The sequence below is a fragment of the Chiloscyllium plagiosum genome, unplaced genomic scaffold (genome assembly GCF_037043375.1).
Source record: "Chiloscyllium plagiosum isolate Xiang-an unplaced genomic scaffold, Cpla_swu_hap1 HiC_scaffold_22, whole genome shotgun sequence".
Taxonomy (NCBI): Eukaryota; Metazoa; Chordata; class Chondrichthyes; order Orectolobiformes; family Hemiscylliidae; genus Chiloscyllium; species Chiloscyllium plagiosum.
In genome coordinates this window covers 6,139,281-6,164,947 of record NW_028270160.1, presented here as the reverse complement: position 1 = coordinate 6,164,947, position 25,667 = coordinate 6,139,281, and the positions used below count along the sequence as shown (strand labels likewise).

General features: G+C 41.0%; 1 protein-coding gene across 1 annotated transcript in view; it reads left to right on the top strand.

Annotated features, from left to right (window-relative positions):
• Positions 1 to 25,667, top strand: part of cfap58 (cilia and flagella associated protein 58) — a 200,965-nt gene that overhangs the window by 74,067 nt on the left and 101,231 nt on the right. The window contains exons 10-13 of the mRNA XM_087999253.1: positions 2,567 to 2,728; positions 10,166 to 10,312; positions 18,632 to 18,772; positions 22,249 to 22,472. Of these exons, the coding sequence (XP_087855379.1) occupies positions 2,567 to 2,728; positions 10,166 to 10,312; positions 18,632 to 18,772; positions 22,249 to 22,472 (674 nt within the window). The remainder of the gene's footprint in view (positions 1 to 2,566; positions 2,729 to 10,165; positions 10,313 to 18,631; positions 18,773 to 22,248; positions 22,473 to 25,667) is intronic.

Sequence of the window (25,667 nt, the reverse complement as noted above, 5' to 3'; positions counted from 1 at the left end):
AATGGCTTTGTGAAGAGAATATCGTGCCTGACAAATTTACTAGAATGTTTTGAAGAGGTAACAAGCAGGATAAAGGGGAAGTATTTGTTAAGATATCACATGTTAGACTACTTCATAAGATGAGCCCATGATATTGGTGGTAGTACATTTGCATGGATAAAGGATTGACTAACCGATTGAAGACAGAGAGTTGGGATAAGAGGCATTTTCAGGATGTAAATAGTGGAGTACCACAGGAATCAGTGCTGGAGCCACAGTTATTTATAATATATGTCAATGACTTGGATGAGGAAAGTGAATGTACTGTGACCAAGTTTGCAGATGACATAATAGGTGGGAAGGCCAAACGATGAGGATGACACAAAGAGTCTGCAAAGGGATATAGCCAGGTCAAGCAAGTATGCAAAAAATTGGCAGATGGAATACAATGTCAGGTCATGCACTTTGGAAGAATATAGGTGTTGAGTATTATTTAAATGGAGAAAGATTGCAGAAGGCTACAGAATAGAGGGATTTGGGACTCCTGCTCATGAAACAGAAAAAGCTAGTGTCCAAATTCAGCAGGCAACAGGGAAGGCCAATGGGATATTGACATTTATCCCAATAGGAATGGAGTATAGAAGTAGGAAAGTTTTGTTGAAAATGTACAGGGCACTAGTCTGACACAGCTAGAATAGTGTGAACATTTTTGGGCCCCTTTTTTAAGGAACAATATACTGGTGTTAGAGGCAGCCTAGGCAAGGTTCACTAGCCTGGTACTGGGTAAGGAGGTACAGTCTTATGAACAGAGATTGAGTAAGCTGGGTCTGAACTCATTGGAATTTAAAATAATAAGAGGTGACCTGACCTTATTGAAATAGATGGGACTCTTAGGGAATTTGACATGGTAGATACAGAAACCTCTGGTTGGTGAGTCTCAGACCAGAGGTCATAATCTCAGAAATAAGGGGTCACATATTTAAGACAGAGATGAGGAGGAATGTTTTCTGTCAGATTGTTGTGATTCTGTGGAATTCTTTACCACAGAAGGCTATTGAGGCTGTCATTAAGTATTTTCAAGGCTGAGATAGGTACGTTTTTAATCACTAAGGGAATTAAGGGGTATTGGGACAAGGCAGGAAAATGGAATTGAGGATTAGCAGATCAACTACGAGCTCATTGGATGGCAGAATAAACTCAATGGGCTGAATGGCCTATTTCTGCTGCTCTATCTCATAGTCTTACTCACAAAGGTGAGAGCTTGATCATTCTCAGCTTTTAAAAACCTGCAGGTTTCTAACCAGACACACCTGTTTAGGTATTTTGTAAATTAAACCTTTCGATACAGGAGACAGGTTTTTCCACAACCTGCTCAAAAAAGAAGCTCCTTGAGAAGAGAGAGTCTCGTTTCTGCGTTCAATTTTCAATTTTTGGTTTTCCTAACCTAATATCAATCACTGTGTATTCTGATCTGAATACAAGCTATTGGGTTCAATGTTTACTCTACCTGTCATAAACTAGTCTAGCAAAGTATTTCCATTAATTCTCCAAAGCTTTGCAGTCAGCTACTTTCTGATATTTAATGGATTAGGTAATTGTGCTGGAAGAACTGTCCAGCCAGGCTTTCTGAAATAAAACACTCACAGATGTAACCAACATATATTTTCTGCTGTTTTGAAATCCAAACATTTAAACCTGATAGCTATAGATATCACACTGCACTTATTGTTATGTAGTTGGGATTTAAGTAATGGCTTTTCATCTGTGTAAACAATTAAGCTGAGCCTAACTGATATACACTTAATCCTTATTATTCGTTGATTTGATGCATGCTGATCACATACTTGTGAGTTTGGTTTCTTTTCCTCAGTGAATCATCTGGTCTGATCGCGCAGTCTTTTGTGATATTAAGGAATGTAACATTAGTGCGGTATCCCTGTATTTTGTTATCTGCGATGGTTGGTGCCCCTATACTCCACAAATAATGAAGCTGAAGCTTATTAAATAAAATAAAATGTTGTGAGATCCATTAATTAATGTAAGGAAATTCATTGACAGTTTTTCATCTCTCATAAATGTGCAATCTGACAGAAATAAAGCCTGGACTGATAGTCTGAAATTCTCTCCTTTTCCCAGTTGCCGACTGTACTCAGTGAAATGTGTTTGGTCCATCTTGGTTCTAAGTGCTCACAGTGCTAGATTTCAGCTCTAATTCACACGAGGTTTTGAGCTTTACTCAGATATAATGGTGATTGGTGTAGAAATTGGAAAATATGAGCCTGACCTGTTAAAACGCAATTTTCAAAAAATCATGTTGTTGCAAAAGGACTCAAAGGAGCCTTACCCTGTAAATAACATAAGCTGATGAGAGGACTAACTATCTGGGATAAGTACAAAAAGTGACTAAAAGGTTTGATGCACTTAAAAGTTAGAAAGAAATGTGTGTAAAATATCCTATTAGCCTCTTAATGTGCTTCCAAATTTGAACTTGCAAGAAGCAACTGGTTTTTTTTAAGTGTCAAATCCCTTATCTAATATTGTAAACAACTTATAGGACTCTAAATGAGAAATAATGTTTCTTCCACAGGTTCTTCAGTATATGGAAGACATTAAGGTGTATGAGATGCAGAATTTCGAATTCAAAAAGAAAATCTCAGAGGCTGACAGTAAGCTGAAACAGCAGCAGAACCTTTACGAGGCTGTGCGATCTGACAGAAACCTTTACAGCAAGAACTTGATTGAAGCTCAGGTAAGGACACCCCTTCTTCCAATCCATTGTTTTAGCATATTTCCTTTGGAAGAAAAACTTCTTTGTATGTGGTGAGTTCAATTATTACACATACCAAATTGTTATTGAAAGTTGGGTATTTGTCCTTCTCCTCAAGTCACTGGAGTCTTTGTATTGATATCTCTCACATTAGTGTGTGGGAGGAATCTCCAGGATTTTGACCCAGCAATGATGAAGTAATGACAATATGTTTATAACTTGGAACAGACTGTATAGGGAAAGGTGCTCCAAAGACATTGCTGCCTTCAACTTTCTTGGTGATAGGTGTCATGAATGAGGATTGAAGATACCTTAACAAGTTCCGACAGTGCATCCTCTTGGTGGTGCACAGTGGAATTGAAATGCACTGACAATGAACAGTATCGGAGTTGACAAGGAACAAATGTGTTAATCAGAGGTTTGCTATGTTACGGATGACACCACACTTTTTGTTTGTTGTGGATGCCATCTCCAGGGAAATGCTGAGTGTTTTATCACACTGCTGACTTGGGGCTAGGGGCAGGAGTGGTTTTGGAGGGGTTCAGAAATGTGAGGTACTCCTTGTGACTGTAGTTACACTGCACTTGCTGCCAGGATGCTGATACTTGTGAGCTTCTGGTTGGTAACGGCCAAGATGACAATAGTGGGGGACTTGGCAATGATCATAGAACAATGGTTGGGTCTTTTGCTGGAGTTGGAATTGTCTGGCGTGGATCTTATCAAGTTTAAAATATAACATTTTGTAAATATACCTCCTCAATCTAGTGTCACGTTTTACCATGCTGCAGAATAGACATGTAGCTCCATTTCACTCTATGGTGAGCTTCTCCCAGGCGAAAACTAAAATAGTTGGCACATAATCAGAGAACTGGGCTTTCTATTTCTGACCCTCTTCCTTGCAAAAGATGAAGTAATGACAATATGTTTGTAACTTGGGAAAGATACCTTCTTCCCTCACAGTGCCAAGGACCCGGTTTCAATTCCAGCCTTGGGCAACTGTCTGTATGGAGTTTGCACATTCTCCCCCGTGTCTGCTTGGGTTTCCTCTGGGTGCTTCCCACAGTCCAAAGATGTGCAGGTTAGGTCGATTCGCCATGCTAAATTGCCCAGAGTTTCCAAGGGATATGCAAGGTGGGTGTTAAGCCATGGGAAATGTAGGAATACAGGGACGGGGTGACTCTGGGTGGAATGCACTTCAGAAGGTTGATGTGAACTTGATGGGCCGAATGGCCTTCTTCCATATTGCAGGGTAAAAAAACCCATAGTTTCCTTGATAGGAGAACAGGAAAGTGAAAAAACTTCTATACTACCAATGTTTTAGTTATTTCGGCCTCAACGTCTCAACAGCTCAGACACATTTGCCATTCCTGCTTTCCTACTGCACAGACTGGAAGCTGCACCATCTTTCTATCTATCCTTAGAGAGTTGCATGTTTTGGGGGATTAAGAACTAGCCCAGTGATAGTGATTTCCAGCTGGTTTAACCCTTGTCAAAAATAGCCATTATAATTTATTGGCTAAATATCAGTACCACACCAAGATCTGGACTAACTCTAGTGAGCATGAAGCAATATCATGTTATAAAGAGCCATTGAAATCATCAAAGAAATCATTCTCATCATTTCTTTCCCATGGAAAGGCAATTGAGTTTCTTGCAACTGGATGAAGATCAGAGTTCTGGCTGAGCATAAATAAACAACTTAATTTTCTTGTGCTGCTTTCAATGTTGGATAAATGCCTCACTCAAGCTTCAGGGTGAAGCACAGGGATCACATTCTTCCTGACCCCCTGCACCTGATTAACATTCTGGATAGTAGAGTGGAAAGGTCCTGCCTTTACCTCCTTAAACTTCTTTGAATTGAAATAGCAGATAGAAGCTTACACTCAGAGCTGCAATGAGATAATGCACAACCTATCAACAATAGCTACTCTTAAGCATGCCAACCATCTATTTTTAATGCAAATAAGCATATGCTGGTGCACGATAATGAACATAACTCTCAATTTCCACAGAACTGAATTGCTGTCTGAAATTCAAATGTAAAGAAAAACAGTTAATTTGTAATTGGGATACTGCCCAGAAAAGGTAATTGCCACAGATGGATCACCTTTAAGTTGCTCCCTTCCTAAATTCATGGTGATATAGGAAGACAGATCAAAGACTGGCATTGGATCTTTATCTGTCTCTTATGTATTAAAGGAGGGTTTTGTACACGGGAACTCTGAGATACAAAACTTACCATCTAATGCTCAAGAAACCTTATTCTTGCTGAACCAAATGGACATGTTTTTCAATTTATTTCCTGAAATCTCTAGACAATCTACAGCAGGCATCTCAAGCAGTGCCTTTGCACAATCTGCAAATCCAGTGACAAGGAAGGGAATCTAACAGCTGTGCCAATTCTGAGCATTGAGTCACTAATCTTTCAAAATCAGCTCTGCTAGCCGAGTCATATTGTTTAGCAGAGCATATTACAAGTGCAGCAGGCAGTGAAGAAGGCCAACAAATGGTATGCTGGCCTTCACAGCAAGAGGATTCAAGTGAAAGAACAGACATGTCTTTCTGCAATTGTACAGGGCCTTGGTGAGGCCACTCCTGGAGTATTGTGTACAGTTTTAGTCTCCTAACCAGAGGAACAATATTCTGTCTGTGGAGAGAGTGTGACAAAGGTTTCCCAGACTGACTCCTGGGTTGGTGGGACTGGTTGAAGAGACTGGTTGCTTAGAACTATGTTCACTGGAGTTTAGAAGAATGACAGAGGAATCTCATAGAAACCTCTATAGAATAAACTAGGGTAAATGTAGGAAGGATGTTCCTGATTATTATGGCATCCAATACCAGGGGTCAGAGTTTAAGAATGTAGGGTACATCATCTAGTACTGAGATGAGGAGAAATTTATTCATCCAGAGAGTGGTGATTCTGTGGAAATTCTCTGCCACACAAAGTGGTTGAGGCCACAACGTTGAATGTTTTCAAGAAGGAATTAGATGTAGTTCTTCCAGCTAAAGGGATCAAAGAATATGAGGAGAAAGTGGGAACTAGGTACAAAGTTGGATGATCAACTGTGATCATCTTGAGTGACAGAACAGGGTCAAATAGCCAGTTGGCCCACTGTTGCTCCTACTTTCAGTGTTTCGATATTTCATTTGCTTGATACCTGAGTTCCAAAACAACTGTCCTACTCAGACCTTGATGGTAACAGAAGAATCCAAGGATGACGGTTTTTAAGGATGTCCTCAGAACATCCAGAAGAGGTCAAACATATTGCCAACTCATGGGAAATACTAGCCTGTGCCAGACCAAAGTGAAGAAGGCTCACTCAGGAAGACTCTGAAAAATGTGTTGCTGGAAAAGCACAGCAGGTCAGGCAGCATCCAAGGAGCAGGAGAATCGAATGTTCGGGCATAGGCCCTTCTTCAGGAATGAGGAAGGTGTGCCAAGCAGGCTAAGATAAAAGGTAGGGAGGAGGGACTTGGGGGACGGGCGTTGGTGCCCAACCACCAACTCTTCCAGCACCACCTTTCTCCCAATGCAGATTTGAGCATTAGATTTAAAAGCCATTGCAGAGCCTGTTGAACTGGAACAGAAACAATTCTTCCTCAATCCGAAGGAACTTTTAAAAAAAGGTGAATTCTATTTCAGCAAGATTTTGTTAATGGGTTGTGGTTAAAGAAAAGACATGTTGTTGAATGTAACCCTTTGCAGTGTTTAAAAAACTGTTTCTTCTCCAGAATGCGCTTGTGAACTTTTTTAAGTGGGCACTGTGGAATTGTTTTGTCACTGAATGTCAGTTCCTGCTGGCTGGCGTTTGAAATATCTCCGAGTTGGATCAGTTGAAACGGCCATCCTACACTTTTCCCCATGCTGACAATAAACGCCTCCAGCAGCATCATCTACTTTTCCACACCATGGGTGTTGTGATGTAACTGGGAATTGCAGCTTTGTCACTGATTTTGCTAAACTGAAAGGTCAGAAGTACGTCACTGCACCATACTGCTATTTTCAGGTTGTACTTAGCACAGCTGGTGGTTTCACTGCAAGGGTGGTGCCGTGTCCTTTGTGTCAGCAACAACCTTTTATAGCTCATCCATACCTACAGTCTATCACATGACTGGATTCAAAAGTCAGAATTCCGGTAATGCGATTACCAAACCAAGACATTCTGAGAACGTATTGTGGGCCTGATGAACACCACAAGTGTTATAAACATCAATTTTTAAAAATTGACTTAAAGTAACATTTTAAAGTTGCAAAGTTTCTTTTTCCCCAAGAATGGTTAAAAGAAAGGATTACTGGTTTTAATTTGTTGCCTCAGTTTAAAGTGTTGGGTAAACTCCAGGTCCAGCTGAGTGAGTTGACAAAGCACCTCTGTTCAGTTCTCATTCTTTATTTGTGACTTAAGCAGGAAAATGTCAGCAGCTGTTTTACCTAGGAAGATAACCCGACTGAGTTCAATCTTGACCTCGCTTGGTATCAATGAATATGTTTCTTTGGGCCAAGGGACACGAGCAAGCACGCGGGAGCTGATTTTTCGTCTCTGCCCAAGTCTGAGGTTGTTGAGGCCAATTGAAATCTTGTTTAGATCATGTAGTTAATTTTTTAAATTAGTCAGTGTAGGCTCTAGGAACCAAGCAAACAGCTTTAGATTGCAGTTCATAATGGACAATTAGAAACTGAATTTCACAGCCATCAGGACTCATTTTATTCACAAAACAACCTGCTTTCATTATAACGACATTCAGATGATTCTATTACAAAAAAGAATGCAATCTATTCATCAAGTTTGATTGGATGTCAGTGTGCGGGTCACATTTTCAGCATTAACACTGAAAGACAATTAAAAAAACAAAGCTGATTTTAATAATCATATTCTCCAGCCTGCTAAAGGATGCTGAAAAGGCTGACAGAAACTTTACCCTACATATCCAGCACCTTCCCTGGCTTTCATTTGGAGGTGGTAGGGTTATCTGATAGGTTCATAATTCCTAGAAAATGGAGTCACTGGTTGGTAGGATAGTGAAGAAGATGGTTGGTACACTTGCCTTTATTGGCCAGTGCATTGAGTATAGCAGTTGGGAAGTCATGTTACAGCTATACAGGACATCGGTAAGGCCACTTTTGAATACTGTGTCATTCCTGTTTCCCTGCTACAGGAAAGATATTGTTAAACTTAAAAGGGTTCAGAAAAGATTTACAAGAATGTTGCCAGGGTTGGAAGTTTTGAGCTACAGGGAGAGACTGAATAGGCTGGGGCTACTTTCCCTGGAGTTTTGGAGGTTGAGGGATGACCTTATAGGAGTTTATAAAATCATGAGGGGCATGGATAGGATGAAAAGCCTTTTCCCCAGGGTGGGGGAGTCCAAAACTAGAGGGTATAGGTTTAAGGTGAGATGGGAACGATTTAAAAGGGACCTAAGGGGCAACTGTTTCTCGCAGAGGTGGTGTGTGTAGGGAATGAGCTGCCAGAGGAAGTGGTGGAGGCTGGTACAATTATGGCATGTAAAAGGCATCTGGATGTACATGAATAGGAAGGGTTTAGAGGGATAAGGGCCACATGTTGGCAAATGGGACTTGATTAATTTATGATATCTGGTTGGTATGGACGAGTTGAACCGAAGGGTCTGTTTTTGTGCTGTACAACTCTATGAATCTATGACTCAGTTATGGGCCACATGGCACTGCAGTAAGAGCAGAGGCTGCTGGCTTGGGCTGTGGGTTCAATGCTAGGTTTCTCTGTATTGGTACTGAGTAACACTTCAACAAAAAGTAAATAAAACCAAACACATACTCCACACACCTCACAGCATCTAGCCCAAACACACCGCCATGACCCATTATGCCCTTCTACCAACTCTCTATGGGACTTCATGCCACCTCTTGCTCCTGTAGGCACCACCCTTCCATTTATATGCCAACTCCTGCACGCTCATGTCTCCCTCACACCCAGCACTGTTTGCCCTCTGCCAACTCATGTCATATGCGTCATGGGAAGATCCATGCACAGATAAGAAACAAGAAAAGTTCTATTGAATAAAGTTCTAACAGTGTGATGCAGATTTCAGTCCTTTTGCTACATTATTACATTTAGATTCCTTTACTTAATAAAGCCTTGTATAAACAAATATTTAACTCATGTGCAAGAAGCACCTGAATTCACAGTTCCACATCAGAGTCCAAAAACACATGTAGCTGCTGATCATGTTGAGATGGCAGGCCATTATCCCACTGTAATAATTAATCCTTGTGAAATCAGTCAGTAGCACTAATCTAGCAAATGGAAATCTTTACGCTTATTATAAATCTCTCAACCATTTGACAGTCTTTGGAAGTTTGACAGTTCCAATGGGTTTATGTATATTTTAGACACATTCTTGTCTACTTTTAACAATACCAAAGGATAACTGACCAATCTCACTAAGGGAACTCACCCTAAGGGCACCTAACCTCCATGACTTTTCCCACCGGGACCATGCCAAGAGTTGTATTCTAGCTCTCCAGAGGGAAATATCAGCTATCCAAAACCACTTCACTGAAACGGACCTGGTCCACCCTGCGGTTCTGGGCTCCAGACAGCGCAGATAGTAATCTGAGATTTAAATGGAAACAGCTCACCATGTAACTGACCAGCTTTCTCTATGTGCTGTGCATGCATGAAGCTCAGGCTGTCTCCAGATGTGCCCCACTGAAAGTCAAAACTGACATGTTCAAGGGTGGGACTTGTGGGAATGTTTGCCACTTTGTTAGGTCAAGGAATTTCAAAAATCGGATCCTACCTGAGAAAAAATGATTTGTTGAAAATGCAAAATTATCACACACTTGAGAGGTACTGATGATTTTGGAAGCCATGATTGTGAATCTACAATGGACTCAGCTCATGAATACATTTCTGGTTCAACAGTGACCATTTCTGAGCTAGACAATAATTGGAAAAGTTAAGATTTATCTCATCTTCCCCTATAGGCGTTCCCCTGAAGTCCTGGCATTATTCTGTGAGAAACTGTGACAAGTAGATTAACAAGGTCCTAGTTCTGACCCTGGCCTCGGCTAGGGTGGGCAGGAGGTACATTGCAATTGGCTTCATTGTCCGAAGGTTAATGATAATGAAAACAAGTCTCCTGGCTGCAATCGCTGGTAGTATTATGTGTATGTGTATGATAGGTGAAGAATAGATTGGTTTGGCCTTTAATGCTTGTTCACTGTCATTCCACCACCATTTGTCTGTAGCCTTGCATATAAATTGTGGCTACATCATTGAGGCAAGAGAGAGTGCCCAATTCTGTACCTGATCATACAGGAAAGGTGAAGAGAAATTAGTAAGGGAGAATGAATGTATTCTCTGTTGGAAGAAGAAGACATTTTTATCTGTCTTTTATAATTTAACAATGTATTTAGGACTGCTTTTAATTTTGCCTTTTAAGGATGAGATAGCTGAAATGAAACGTAAGCTGAAGATCATGAACCACCACATTGACCAGCTGAAGGATGAGATCTGTGCGAAAGAAGCTGCACTAGTGAAGCAACACCTCGAATATCAGCGCATGGAGAAGGAGAAGGATACACTAAAGGTATTATTGTCAGAATTTTACTGGAATAATGCTTCTTTAGCTCTCATTACCAAATATACATGTTGGCAACATTTAAAATTTTCATTACCTCAATGCATTTAATCCAGCAGTGTATGCTTGTTTTACGCCAATAGGAGCAAACAGTTTTGAATGATGTGGAGGTAGAGATCATCATCACAATGTCACAATGTCTTCTGCCTAAGACATTAGGCTAAGACATTAGGCTAGGGGCTTCTCTCTTAGAGAAACAAAAGTGGTCAAAGAGCAGAATCTGACCTGTGTTCCAATGTCTCACCACCTCCTTCAGCAGGAAAACACACTTTTCACAGGCTGTCAGCAGCCGTTGCTGATATTTTAATTAGATATTATTGATTGAGAGAAAATACTTTTATTTTCTGTTTGCTTTCATTAAATTACAAGTGGAAGCTTGGATAGATTACTTAATGTTCTTATAGTTTGAATCGTATCTACAGGGAGTTATTGAATAACATAAAATATAGTGCACTGAAATATTAACTTCACTGTGCTGTGATTGGTTATTAAAGTCATTAATGGTTTATGTGACTCGACAAGGACAATAATGAGGTCCCTGGGGCCAGTAATGACCAACATTATGGGAGTTTTATTATCAGCACTCTTAGGACCCTTCTTGCTAATTCTCTGAGCTTTGGCTTGTTACCTTAGGAAGAGGCAAAGCTTTTTTGCTTTGACATTGCAATCTGATGTTGTACATTTTTTAAAACATATTTATTGGATGTGAACATTTTTGCAATCCTTAGTTGTCTTTGAGAAGGTGCAGATGAGCCATCATCTTAAACTACTGCTGTCCATCTCTGGGTGCACTCACAGTGCTGTTAGGAAAGGAGTTACAGCTTCTTGAACCCACAACAGTGAAGATATAGCGATATAGTTCCAAGCCAGGATTGTGTACGACTTGGAAAGGATCTTACAGGCAGCACAACAGGTGTTTCTATGTGTCTGCTGCCTGTGTACCTTCAGGTGGTAAAGTTGCAGCTTTGGAAACCAGGCACATATTCCCCTCCCCTTCATTTGTCAGCCTTGGCCTGTAACTGTTCTCTCCAGGTCATCTTCATTCACTCCTACTCAATTTCCAACATCTCCTCACAACCCCTTGGCATCTTTTCATGCAATTGGAGAAGATGTAATACCTGCCTATTTACCTCCTCCCTCCTCACTGTCCAGTGCCCCAAACACACCTTCCAGGTGAAGCAGCGATTTACCTGCACTTCACTCATTCTAGTCTTTGCTCACAATGTGGTCTGCTCCACATTGGGGAGACAAAATGCAGACTTTGTTCTGGCTGCAGAAATAACCTTGAGCTTCCAGTTGCCTGCTATTTCAAACACCACTGTGTTCTATGGCCAACATTTCTGTCTCAGGATTACTGTTGAGCTCTCACAAAGCTTAACATAAACTGGAAAAACAGTACCTCAATTTCCACAAGGGCTGCTACCACAAACAACCTATTGTCAGCCACTAATAGTCTCCATTAGCAACTATTGATTCTCCCAGGCTGACCTGTGACCATTCCTTTGTCCATCCAACTGATTTCATCTCTCTGGGTTCCAACTCCACCTTCACCCTATCATTTCCTTCTCCCCCTACCACCACCTTATCTTCAGTGTATATACCAACCTTTTGCTATCTGTGATCAGCTCTGAAGAAGTGTCACTGGACCTGAAACATTAACTGTACCTCGCAGTTGCAGCCAGACCTGCTGAGTTTTTCCAGCAATTTCTGCTTTTGTTTCTGATTTCCAGCATCTGCAATTCTTTGGGGTTTTATTTGTAGGTTTGGAAGTGCTTTTGAAAGAGGTCTTGTGAATTGCTGCAGTTCACCTTGTTTATGGTGCACACTGTTGTAACTGTGCACTGATGGTCAAGGAAGTAAATATAGATGGGGTGCCAGTCAAGTGGGTTGCTTTGCCTTGGATGGTGTCAAGCCTCTTGAGTGTTGCTGGAATTGCACTTGGCCAGGCAAGTGGGGAGTATTCCATCACACTTCTGACTTGTGCCTTGTAGATAGTAGATAGACTCTGGGGAGTTATATGTATCTGAATTCCTGACCTCCGAACAGTTCCTGTGTGTGTAGTTTTTGGCTTGTCTGGTTGAATTTTCTATTGATGGTGACTCCTAGATGTTGGCGGTGAATGATTCAGAAGTGGCAGCGCTGTTCCATGTTAAGGTTCATATTTAAATGTGTTGGTACATTATGATAAAATGTACTCTATAACTATTTATTCCACAAGGTGACAAAAGGCTGGTAGTGGTGCCTTCAAAAGTTAGATCTAGCTATTGCAGCTCTGTATTTCACTGGCTGATACTCACTGTGAAGTTTATTTTGCTGTACCTGTAGTCTGTAGATCAATGTGATATCATTCATAATACTACTTTCTGTCTGGGAATATTTTTAACTGCCCTGAGCAGCAACCTATGTTCACCATGTTAATACTCCACAGCATCAAGGTTTAGTCATACAGTGTTATAGTGTTAGGTTAGCTACTCATGATTTCTTTTTATTCAAAGGAATGTAAATCTTTGGAATTTTTAATGAAATTATTCTTGGGATTTGAGAGTCGCTGGAAAGAAGCAAAACTCATTACCTATTCCTAATTACACTTGAGAATGTGTTGATGAGTGCTGCATATACTGTCAGTCATTGTTGATGGAGACAGAGATTATTAGATCTGTGGACATCAAGAGCCACATGTTGACTGCTGAGGTGGGTGGTTCAGCTCAGGAAATTTACTGACCTGCTGAACCTGCCTTCGTATTCAGTACCTAGATTACCACAATGTTTGCTGTGGAAAAGGGTGAATATAGAATGGAGTTGGATCTGCTGACCCTGGAGCAGAGGTTTGATTAAGAAAGAAGCAGGAAGATAAATGATCCGTTCTGCTAACTGTTCCCTATTCTCAGTTCAAATCAGAAAGAAAGCCAACTGTGTCTTAACTGTAATCGCTGATGACTGGGCTAGATGCATGCTGAGGTTGGCTAGTTAGAAGACCCAACCTCAAATCTCCATGACTTTGTCCAAGTTATGATAGCTGACTTTAGGCCCTCTAGCCTCACCCAGTTATCTAACCATCACCCCTCTGGCTCCAGGGACCCCCATGTCAAATTGTACCAACTCAAGGCCAAAACAGACCTCTTCCATGCTCAATCACCCAGTTTGCACAATGTACATACTAATGAGCCATAAAGTAACAATGGCAAATGGAGAACTGCTGACAGAAAGCAAATAAACTACATTCACAAATCCTCCTTTGACAGAAACCGCTGTTCCTACAATCTTATAAAGGGGTCAACCTTACAGACCATTAAAATATCAATAAGAGATATTTCAACACATGACGCTTCTTAATCTTGTCCAAATAAGTATTGAGAAATGGACAAGTAGATCACAAAAATAATAACATATAATCACATAAAGATGTATATCATATAAAGTCAATAATTCACTGCACTTCTGAAAACAAAGACCTGCTGAGATAGTGCTATTATTGGTCTGGGCTAATGGCCAAGTCACATCTGGCCTCATCTGTTGCATTGCACTTAGTGATTTGTATTTTCAACCACCAGGAGTAAGTATCCTGGTTTATGAACCACAATTTAAGAACTGCTGTAAACTGTTACTCATCCTCCTGTCCTGCCCTCCCTCCAAAATAAATTGTCTGTGAGCACAGCCACTGTCACATTGTCCTGCATAACAGTGGTTGCTACACTTCAAAGCAATCTGTATATCGAAGACACTGTTCTGTGCTGTGATAAAACTAAATGTAAATGCAAGTCCTTCTTTCTCCCAGTGCCTTTCCATTACAGCCAGCACAGAGGTTGTTAAGACTGACAAAATGCCAATATATTCTTTTGTGACAATGATCATGCATTCCATCAACTTTTCTGTGTGCAGTCCTTACTCCAACTCACTCTACAATGGAGAGATGCCTAAAGTGGAAATAAGTCCTGATTCAGTCAGGCCTTCTTCACAAATGTCAGACTTCATTTTCCTGCAGCTTGAAGACTTGCTACACTGCTGGTCATCCTTGTGCCCTAATTCACTGCTGCACTCACTCAGTCTCTACTTGACAAGAGTTTATTGCAGCATGCTGTAGATTTGAGAAAATAATTTCTATGCTCATGTTTGGTTTGCATTCTCCAATCAGTACCTTTTGATTGCTACTTGCCATGGCTTGACCAGCAGTCAGAATATTGTGGGTTCGAGCCCCGCTGCAGAGAATTGACCATAAAATCTAGATTAACATAACAGTTCAGAGCTGAATGAATCACTGTTGAAGGTGCTAGCTTTTGAAAGAGTTATTAAACTGAGTAATCACTCTAGGTGGAAGAATGGATTATACAGCACTACTTTGAATAATTGCTGGGGATTTATCCTCCATGTCCTGGCCAATATTTATCTCTCATTAAAATCCTATTAAAACAGATTGACTGACCATGATAAGATTGTTTGTAGGGATTTGCCGTGCACAAATGACTGCTATGTTTCAAACATTGCACCCATTACTGTATTTCAAATGACATCCTCTAGCTGAGAGTTGCTTTGAGGTGTCCATATGTCATGAAAGGTGCCATTTAAACATATCTCTTTCTTTATGTTGTACATTGTTCAGTTCAGGAGCAAAGAAAAGGGAGTACGATTCTGTTCAAAACTATTGTCAATGTAATTATTCAGAATTTTGTTAGTAGTGGCATATGCATTTCAACATTAAATGTCTGAATTAAAAGCCAATTGTGCAACAGATGTAGACAACAATTATTTTCAATTGCCAAAAGAAAAATATCCATTTGAAAGCTTCTTTTGTGATCAATGAAGCTAACCTGGATTTTATAAGCCGATGCAAGTACAGTTAAGACTTACTTTGCTTTATTGCTGATTTGAACTGAGAATAGGTCACAATTAGCAGAATGGATAATTCACCTTCCTGCTACTGTGTTGACCTAACTTATACTCAGATAAGCTTCAGTAACTCGCCAGTAAATGATGATACATCAGATCATGGCTGAATGGAAGTGAATGATACATTTTATAGCTGATGAGGGAAAGTGAAAACTTCAGAGACCAAATGATTCTGTCCGTGAAAATTAAATCTTCAAACGTCTCGCGGGCAATGGTGACACCCTTGTCTTTTCCCTGCTGGGATCTGCATTTGATTCCACTTGAAATTTTGCTGGACTTCTCTCTGCTGTTTATAAGTTCCTGTAAAAGGGACTCGGCATCTGAACCCAGTACCAAGTAGGTGTGTTGTACAAAATTGACCACAATCCTAATTGCACGAGTTCACAATTAATCAGAAATAGAGAGCTCAAATGAAGATTACCTTTAGCACAGCACCACATGTCAGAAGTGAAATGTGAGGGTACAGCGAAATTTTAGAGTAGATTTTAAAAAGGCTGGCCGGTGGAATGGGAGGACATATAACAATTTAAGTATGTAGAGGTACATTTTAGTATAAGGGATGAGGAGAGGCAGCATAAAATCACAAGCAGATTTGTGGTGCAGTAGAAAGACCTTGGGGAGATGTACAGAAATTGTTGCAAGTCGCAGGGGAGGTAGAGGAAATGGTTAGAAAGACATGTGGGTTCTCAAGTTTTATAAGTCAAGGCATAGAGAACAAGATAACTAGTTAGTTATGTTGATTCATTATAAAAGTCTAGTAGATCCTCATTCCTGAAGAAGGGCTAATGCCCGAAACGTCGATTCTCCTGTTCCCTAGATGCTGCCTGACCTGCTGCGCTTTTCCAGCAACACATTTCCATCTCTAGTTTAGCCCCAACTCAAATGTTGTGTCCATGACATCATATTTTTGGAAGGATGTGAAGAGAGGGTGCAGCAAGAATTTACAAGAATGCCCCTGGGAATGAGGGAATTCAGTTGTGAGTACATTGGATCGTTCCTGTTGGAGAAGAGAAGATTGAGAGCAGATTTCATAATGTATTCAACAATTTTAAGTATTCTAGATGGCACCAATGGAGAGAAACCATTCTCACAGTCATATAGCACAGCAACAGACCTTTCAGTCGAACCAGTCCATCACTGATAAGGGAGTCAAAGGATAATGGGGGTAGATAGAAAATTAGAGACCACAATCAAATCAGCTGCAATAATTCAGAAAGCCTGACTGGAAATGAGCATCATTTATTCTTGAACACCAAAATAGAGCCATTGTGGTGTATATAGACTAGTCCCAGCTTGAGACAAACGGTTCTACAGTCTCACACCCCTGGGTCCGCATTTTTTTAATATCTGAAATGCTATCACACACAACTGAATAGTTTTTCCATTACCAAATCATTATGACTTCTAAAAATTCTTTTTAGCCATTAACTACCACCAGTAAATGACCCATGTGGCCAATTAAATAGTTAGACACAAATTCCATTATGGGCAAAGTGAGCAGGAAGAGGCTAAATTAAAATGGAGTTGGTGGGGGAAATAAAACATGTACTTCCTGTGGCTCCCACCTGTTTCTAAAGATATTGAGGGTATTGGATCTGCTTCATTGATATTTTCAATTCAACCTGTTCAAAGTTGATGTTGTTGCATACTTCTGGAGAAAGTGGGGTTTGTACCTGGGTCTCCTGGCTTAGAGTTAGGGACACTACTACTGCACAGCAAGAGCCTCCTGCATCTGCCTTGTTTTCTAATCTACTTGTTTATAGATGGTATTGCATACCTTTAGAACAGGTGAGACTTGAACTTGGTCTTCCAGGCTTAGAGGTCGGGACATTACCACTGCACCACATGAGCCCTTTGGCTTTGCTTTTGTTTAACATAACCCATTCATAGATGTTATTACATGCACCTCTGGCACTGGTGGGACTTGAACTGGGGCCTCCTGGTTCAGAGATAGGGACACTACCGCTGCACCTCAAGAGCCCTTTAAGTCTGATTTATACTTTTTTTTAATTGCACACAAACAAAATGCTTTCCCAATACCAAATCACCATGACCTTTTATAACCATTAACCACCACCAATAAATCCCCCATGTAATGTTGCATGCAAAGCCCAGTATGGGTAATGAAAACCATCAAAAGTGAGGGAGGAGTGGAGCTAAATCAAAATGGAGTTGGAGGGGGAAATAACGCACTGTAACCCCTGCATTGCCCACCTCTCTCTAAAGGCATCTTGGAGTTATCACATCAGCCATGATCTTACCAAATGGTGGAGCAGTCTCAAATGGCCTACCCCTGCTCCAGCTTTGTGTTTCCATACATTTGTCATACTCTACCTGAGTGAAACACATACGCTAGAGAGTTTCAACAGGGAACTGGATAAGCATCTGAAAAGAGAGAAGGTGGGTGAGTGGGTCTAGTTTTCTTGATTTTGAAGAGAGTCAGCAAGGACATGGTGGGCTTAATTGCCTCCTTCTATGTGTAATTATTCTGTCATCATGTGATTGTCTGTCTGTCTTTTCTCCAGTCTTTTCTCACTTCTGACAATTGGATTAATCCATATATATGGACAAATTACTGCAATGGATTGCCATTGTCCTCTACAGGATGACTGACCAGGAAATCCCCACTCTTACCAGCTGCCATCGGGTGTATTTGAATGATTTACAGCTTGATAATTAACCTATTTGGCCATGTTTTGAATGCACCTCCCATGGACCTCAAGTTCTGGCCCTGGTGTCATGACACTACCCCTGTGCCTCAACATCTTTTCTCTAAAGATTTTATTTGCAAGAATGTTAATTTTATGACATATACATATCAAAAAAAGGAAACTTTACTGCTGATATTGAATGTCCAGAATGAGGTGGTGTTCTGCACTGACATTTACCACCCTCATAAAAATATGAGACAGAAAAATACATTAAAAAATTAAAATGAAGTAAATAAATGACTGTGTGATTGATTCCTGCCTTTTTTTAAGTTAAGTGGAAAACATACAGCTTGAAAATGTTAGCTGACAAAGAAGAAAATTGTAATGTGGAGAGTTACTTTGTTGGCCATTCCTTGCCCCATTTGGAAAAAAAGTTATATTTAAGGCAGGAGCAGATTTAGTGGTGGCATACCAGCTAGTGTTTTATTTTTGTGCCTGAAGATGTTGCTGCAATAATTTATCATTGTATTATGGAGAGGTGACAGATAAATGGCACTAAACCTTGATGCTCATTGGAGGCCCAGCACAGACACAATAGGCTGGCTGGCCTCCTTCTTCAATAATTCTGTGACATGCTGTAAATTTACTGTTCTAATAGACTGCATGGAGGATCTGTGAATTTTCAAAATATTGATCAACCTCATAGTTTGAGCTGTTTCTTTCCTAAATGCAGGTTGAACTGCAGAAGATGAAACAACAGGCCCAGGACACCAGGATTTTCATTGAAAACCAGGAAACAGAAGAACGAAAGCTGCTGCGAATTATTGATGAGGCTGACACGGAGAGGATTCGACAAAAGAAAGAGCTGGACCAGGTGCATTGCAGTGGACTGTATGAGATAGTGAATTATTCAATTTTAAAGCGGTGCAGTTTGAATGTCTTAAAAATACAACTGGTGCTTTATAAATGTTTACTTAATTGCTGTTTTCGCTGAAATAGCAGTTTTTGTATCCTATTTACTCTTATAGCAAAATCAGTTTTGTATTTTGTAGTTTATTTCTATAGTAATTCTAATGTCAGGCCTTCAAATTTGCTCAGTAATTAGGCACAGACAGGTTTGACTCTGAGTTAGGCCAATATTGGGAGGGGAGGGTGTGACTCTGTGTTAGGCCAATATGGGGACAGGAGGGTTTGACTCTGAGTTAGGCCGATGAGGGGACAGGAGAATGTGACTGAGTTAGTCCAATATGGAGGTTGAGAAGGTAAAAGCTGAGGATCCTCAGTGATTGAAATTATCTGACAAGTTTGAGGTTCTTGTTACCTGTTTGGATGAAAGCAAAGGCTGCAGGGTAAATGAGTGATCTCACCGTGACATCATATGTGGGAAGGAAGCCATTCAAGTGTTGGAGTAAACAACAATGTTGTATTGGTCGGGGACTGAATAATCAGGGGGTTGACAGTTCTCTGCAGTCCTGAAAGCTGTGTTGCCAACGTCTGGGACATGTGCACTGAGCTGGAGAGGAACTTGCAGGGGGAGGGGGAACATCCAATGGTTGTGGTTCATGTAAATACCAGCAATGTAGATAGGACCAGGAAAGGGGTTCTGCTGAATTAGCATAACCAAGTTGCGTTTCAGCAAAAAAGCATAATCTCAAAGGTAATAGTAGCTGAATTATTACCTTATGCAAAAGTGAATTAGCACTTGTAAACTAAATTGGAGAGTTAAACTGGGATGCAAGTGAATTAGAAAAAATTAGATCACACGGAATACAGGGAGGCGTAACCATTTGGATACAGAACTGGCTCGAAGGTAGAAGATAGAGGATGGTGGTGGAGGGTTGCTTTTCAGCCTGGAGGTCTGTGGCCAGCACTGTGCCGCAAGGATTGGTGCTGGGTCCACCGCTTTTCGTCATTTATATAAGTGATTTGGATGTGAACATAGGAGGTGTGTAAAGTTAAAAATCACACAGCACCAGGTTATAGTCCAATAGGTTTATTTGGATGCACTAGCTTTCGGAGCGCTGCTCCTTCATCAGGTGATTGTGATGAACCAGCTAGTGCTTCCAAATAAACCTGTTGGACTAAAGCCTAGTGTTGTGTGATTTTTAACTTTGTACGCCCCAGTCCAACACCGGCATCTCCATATCATAGGAGGTGTGGTTACCAAGTTTGTAGATGACACCAAAATTGGAGGTGTAATAGACAATCAGGAAGGTTATCTCAGAGTATAATGGAACCTTGATCAGATGGGTCAATGGGACAAGGAGTGACAGATGGAGTTTAATTTTGATAAATGTGAGGTGGTGCATTTTGGAAAGGCAAATCAGGGCAGGACATATACACTTAATAGTAGGGTCCTGGGGAGTGTTGCCAAACAAAGAGATCATAGAGTCAGAAAGACATAGAGATGTACAGCACGGAAACAGACCCTTCGGTCCAACTCATCCATGCCGACCAGATATCCCAACCCAGTCTGGTCCCACCTGCCAGCACTTGGCCCATATCCTTCTAAACCCTTCCTATTCATATACCCATCCAAATGCCTTTTAAATGTTGCAATTGTACCAGCCTCCACCACTTCCTCTGGCAGCTCATTCCATACATGTACCACCCTCTGCGTGAAAAAGTTGCCTCTTAGGTCTCTTTTATATCTTTCCCCTCTCACCCTAAACCTATGTCCTCTAGTTCTGGACTCCCCCACCCCAGGGAAAAGACTTTGTCTATTTATCCTACCCATGCCCCTCATAATTTTGTAAACCTCAATAAGGTCACCCCTCAGCCTCCGACGCTCCAGGGAAAACAGCCCCAGCCTGTTCAGCCTTTCCCTCCAACCCTGGCAACATCTTTGTAAATCTTTTCTGAACCCTTTCAAGTTTCACAACATCTTTCCGATAGGAAGGAGACCAAAATTGCACGCAATATTCCAACAGTGGCCTAACCAATTTCCTGTACAGCCGCATTTCGTCCACATCAATCTATGACCCATGCATTTAGAACATTGAACATGGCCTTTGGCCCACCATGTCTGTGCTGGCCATGATGCCATTCTAAGCTAACCCCCATCTGCCTACACGTACTCCTATTCCCTGCCTATTCATGTGTCTGTTTAAACGCCTCTTAAACTTTGCTATCGCATCTTGTTCTAACACCTCCCCTTGGCAGTGTGTCCTAGGCAACTACCACCCTTTGTGTAAAACAACATGCTTCACACCAACTTTAAACCTATGCCCCCTTTTATTTTTCATTTCCACTCTGGGAAAAAATCTTCAACAGTCCATCTTATCCACGCCTCTCAGAATTTTCTATGTTTCTAATGGGTCCCCCCTCAGCTCTAGTAAAACAATCCAACTTTTCCAAGTTTTTACCAGCACATCCTGGTAAACCTCTTTTGCGCCATCTCCAAAGCCTCCACATCCTTTCAATAATGTGGCGATCAGGACTGCACACCATATTCCAAATGTGGTCTGACCAAAGTTCTGTACAGCTGCAACATGACTTGCCAACTTTTATGCTCAATGCCCCAACTGATGAAGGCAAGCTTACTGGATGCCCTCTTTATCCACTTGTGTTGCTACTTAGAGTCATTGAGTCACAAAGATGTACAGCATGGAAACAGACCTTTCGGTCCAACTTGTCCATGCTGACCAGATATCCTAAATTAATCTCGTCCCATTTGCTGGCACTTGGCACAAATTTCTCTAAACCCTTCCTATTCATATACCCATCCAGATGCTTTTTAAATACTGTAATTGTACCAGCCTCCACCACTTCTTCTGGCAGCTCATTCAATGCATGCATGACCCTCTGAATGAAAAAGTTGCCCATTAGGTCCCTTTTAAATCTTTTCCCTCTCACCTTAAACCTATTCCCTCTCGTATTGGACTTCACTACCTTGACTAGACCTTGACTATTCAAACTATCCATGCCCCTCATCATTTTATAAACTACTATAAGGTCATCCCTCAGCCATTGACGCTCTTGGGAAAATAGTCTCGGCTGAATACCCTCAGCTTCTCCCTCTAACTCAAACCCTCCAATACTGGTGACATCCTTGTAAATCTTTTCTGAACCCTCTCAAGTTTCCTATAGCTGGGAGATCAGAATTGCACACAGTATTCCAATAGTGGCCTAACCAATGTCCTGTTCATAATTATCCTATCATATTCCTATTAGCAAACATTAAGGGCTATTAAGCTTATTATGTGTTCTTAATTGCAGGGAAGCCTTCCTTGTTTTTTTGAAGCTCAGAGCTTATGTAGCAACAGGATTGATTTCTGCTCACCCTCTTTACTGATGAAGTAAGATTTCATGTTGTTTCTACAACTAACATTGTTCTAACATCCCTGCCAGGTTATCAGCGAGAGAGACATTCTGGGTACCCAGTTAGTACGCCGTAATGATGAGCTGGCATTGTTGTATGAGAAGATCAAGATTCAGCATTCCATGTTAAATAAAGGCGAGATACAATACAGACAGCGGGTGGATGATATCCGACTGCTTCGAATGGAGATCAAAAAACTCAGACGGGAGAAACACCTCCTCAGCAAGAGTGTATCTAATCTGGAGGACCTCAGGTAATACTAGAGCAGTGAAAGCATTCTAGAAGCAAAGCATGGTTGCATTTTCCCCCCAACTCTAAGGCCACCAGACCCAGTTATAGGAGTCATCCATACTGCTCCAGAACTAGATTCGCAGGCCAGGTATAGGTGGAGATGGCAGTTTGCCTTCTGTAAAGGACAACAATGAGCCAGTTAGGCTTTTGCAACAATCTGAAAGCTTCTTGGTCACTTGATAACCATTTTTTATTTCCAGATTAGATTTTCAAACTGTGTTTAAATTCTTAAATTTCGGTTTGAACACATAATCTCTGGCATTTTAGTCCATACCTCTGGTTGTTTAGTTCAATAACATGATCATCACAGTATGATATACGAGAGTCAAAACGTATGGTGCTGGAAAAGCAAAGCTGATGAGGCGGCATCCGAGGAGCAGGAGACTCAATGTTTTGAGCATAAGCTCTTCATCAGGAATGTGTGAAAAGAGCTTATGCTGGAAATGTCGAATCTCCTGCTCCTTAGATGCTGTCTGACCGGCTATGCTTTTCCAGCACCATACTTTTTTATTCTGATCTCCAACATCTGCAGTCCTCACTTTCTCCACACTATGATATACATAGAAAAGGTTCTCTTAATTTTAAGAGAAGCAAGTATCTTCTGCTGGTCTTCTGTTCCTCAAATTTTGATAACCTTTCAACATCTGCATGTCTGAGCTCATGCACTAGAGGGCTGCAAATAGAGAGCATGGGTGAAACCATAATATTTCTGCTCCCTTGATGATTGTAATGGTCAGGAAGGGGTCCATTAATCAGGAGACAGGGTGGCGGTTGGGGACTTTACCACTTTAGCTCCCTCGCAACCACACCAAGTTAAGGATATGACATGGAGGTACTTGGATAGCCTTCCTGACCTGCTGCCAACTGAATGGCAATTAATGCTCAGCGGTGGCCTGGGTTCTGAACATTTGGGTGAGGGATTTGGAGCAGCACTGCTTCCCCGCTGGTGCTGTTATTTACTAGGGTTGCTGGTCTCTGATTAGGCAACAGCTCATGGTAGTGGACTTCCGGCTCCAGGGACTAGATTAGAGTGGTGCTGGAAAAGCACAGCAGGTCAGGCAGCATCCAAGGAGCAGGAAACGTCGATTTTCCTGCTCCTCGGATGCTGCCTGACCTGCTGTGCTTTTCCAGCACCACTCTAATCTAGACTCTGATCTCCAGCATCTGTAGTCCTCACTTTTGCCTTCTGGCTCCAGGGAGCCTCTTTGTCTCAGGGAAGGCCCACTGCTGCTGCATGTCACTGAATTCAGCGGACATCCTCCCACAGAACAGACGTGAGATTCCTGTCAGCTGGAGAGCCAGTCCTGTCTCAACATGCTGATCCTGGGAATGCTAAATGTGCTTTTTTGCTTTTCTCTCTTTAAGCCAGGGATGCTGAGGCCATTTAGAACCCAAGCATTACTATTCTTTTCATTGAGATTAGCACTGCTCATGGAATGAACCTGAATAATCCTGTTGTATTATTTAATATCATACAGTTTCATTAATCTACATACTTTATTATTGGCAGAGGTGTTGCATAATATTGATACAATTTCTGCAGCAGGGATTTTCAGAAACCCACTGGAACTCTTTCCTTTCAAACGGTATTATGAATTTTAAAAAGAAACACTCCTTCTATCGTCAGAGTGTCTCATCATTGGTTTCCACTTAGCCAATCTCTTCTGTGCAGCTTAATGGTATTGAAACACTTAACAATGCCTTAAAAATCTGGCGACATTTAAACTCCACTGCTATTGAAGGAATTTGAACCTGGTATGTTTTGTTCTGAAAGTCGCATGGTTTGGGGCTACAAGAGTGTATATATATTTCAGTGCTCAAGGTATCACTAATATGTGGGATACGCTGGATAGAGCAGAGGGTTTAATGTGTCCCATATTTTTCTATGCCCATATAATGTGGCTCCCGTGTGAATTATGAAGAGCTGTACTCTCAGTTGGTTAATAAACAGGTGGACTGCTGGCATTTTGAAAACATTTCAAAACAATTATGGAAATTTTTTTAGGTTACACTAGGTCTCCTTGTTCATTTTCTAAACCTGAATTCACTGCTATACCCATTGTTATTTGGAGAGTCCAAGTGATTAAATGCCTATCCATAGGGAGGTTTCTCCATGGCTGGGAAGTGGGATACAATGACATAAAATTGGCACTGTAACAATATGCCTAAAGCTCTCCTTCTACGGCAGAGTTCTACTTTTATAGAACATGCACAGGAATATGGTCACTGAACTCAATAATTTGAATCAAATGGAATGTATAAAAGCATGACAAGTAAAATTAGAATGAATTGGACAGAATTTTTCCAAGCTGTTTAGTATTCTTTTGGGGACCTGAACAGTCAGTGATAAAATGGAATATCTAAATAGCTCATAGGAATCTCAACTGATGTACTGTCAACATAAATATTGAACATCATAAGCAAGGCATTATTTTTCCCTCCTGTACTTTCCGTCTCCTAATTTCTGAACTCAGTTTGCAACTGCAGTCTGTTCTGTGAAGTCCTGTTTGTCAGCAGAAAAATTGTTTTAACTGTTTTCAATAACGTTTTAGCACAAGTACACACTTCTTCCATACTCAATAAATCAACTATTACTTACTGGTGGGGAAGTAAACTCATCCTTGAACATGTCACAGATAAGAGGAGAAAGTGGTAACTGATGGCAGGACACTTTTTCAAATTTACTAGACCCCACAAGCCTTATGTATGCGCACATTCTAAGTTAATCAGCTCAAATATTTCCATGTGTGATGGCAGCTGTTCTGAATAATTTCATAAGCTTTTCAAACAGTTGAAGAATTAATTTTCACAGGGAAAAGAAGTTATGATAATTAGCCCTTTCACCCTGTCCCTATCTCTCTCTCACTCTCTCACTCTCTCTCTCTCGATGTTTTGACTGACAGATCAGATGGTGGTGTTCTAGGGTATGTCAAGTTTCACCTTTTTTTGTTTCTAGATTCTGATTTTCAAGGCTTGCTTGTTCCCACTCTGACCTCTCTGTCCTTGGTACTCCATGCAAGCTGATGGACTAGCACCTCACCTTTCCACGAGGCATTTTGTCTTGACAACTTCACACAATCACAGTTCCCACATTCTCTCCGCCAGTAGTAGTGGTAATTGAGGATTATGTATCAGTACGTTGCTCTAATTCACTCAC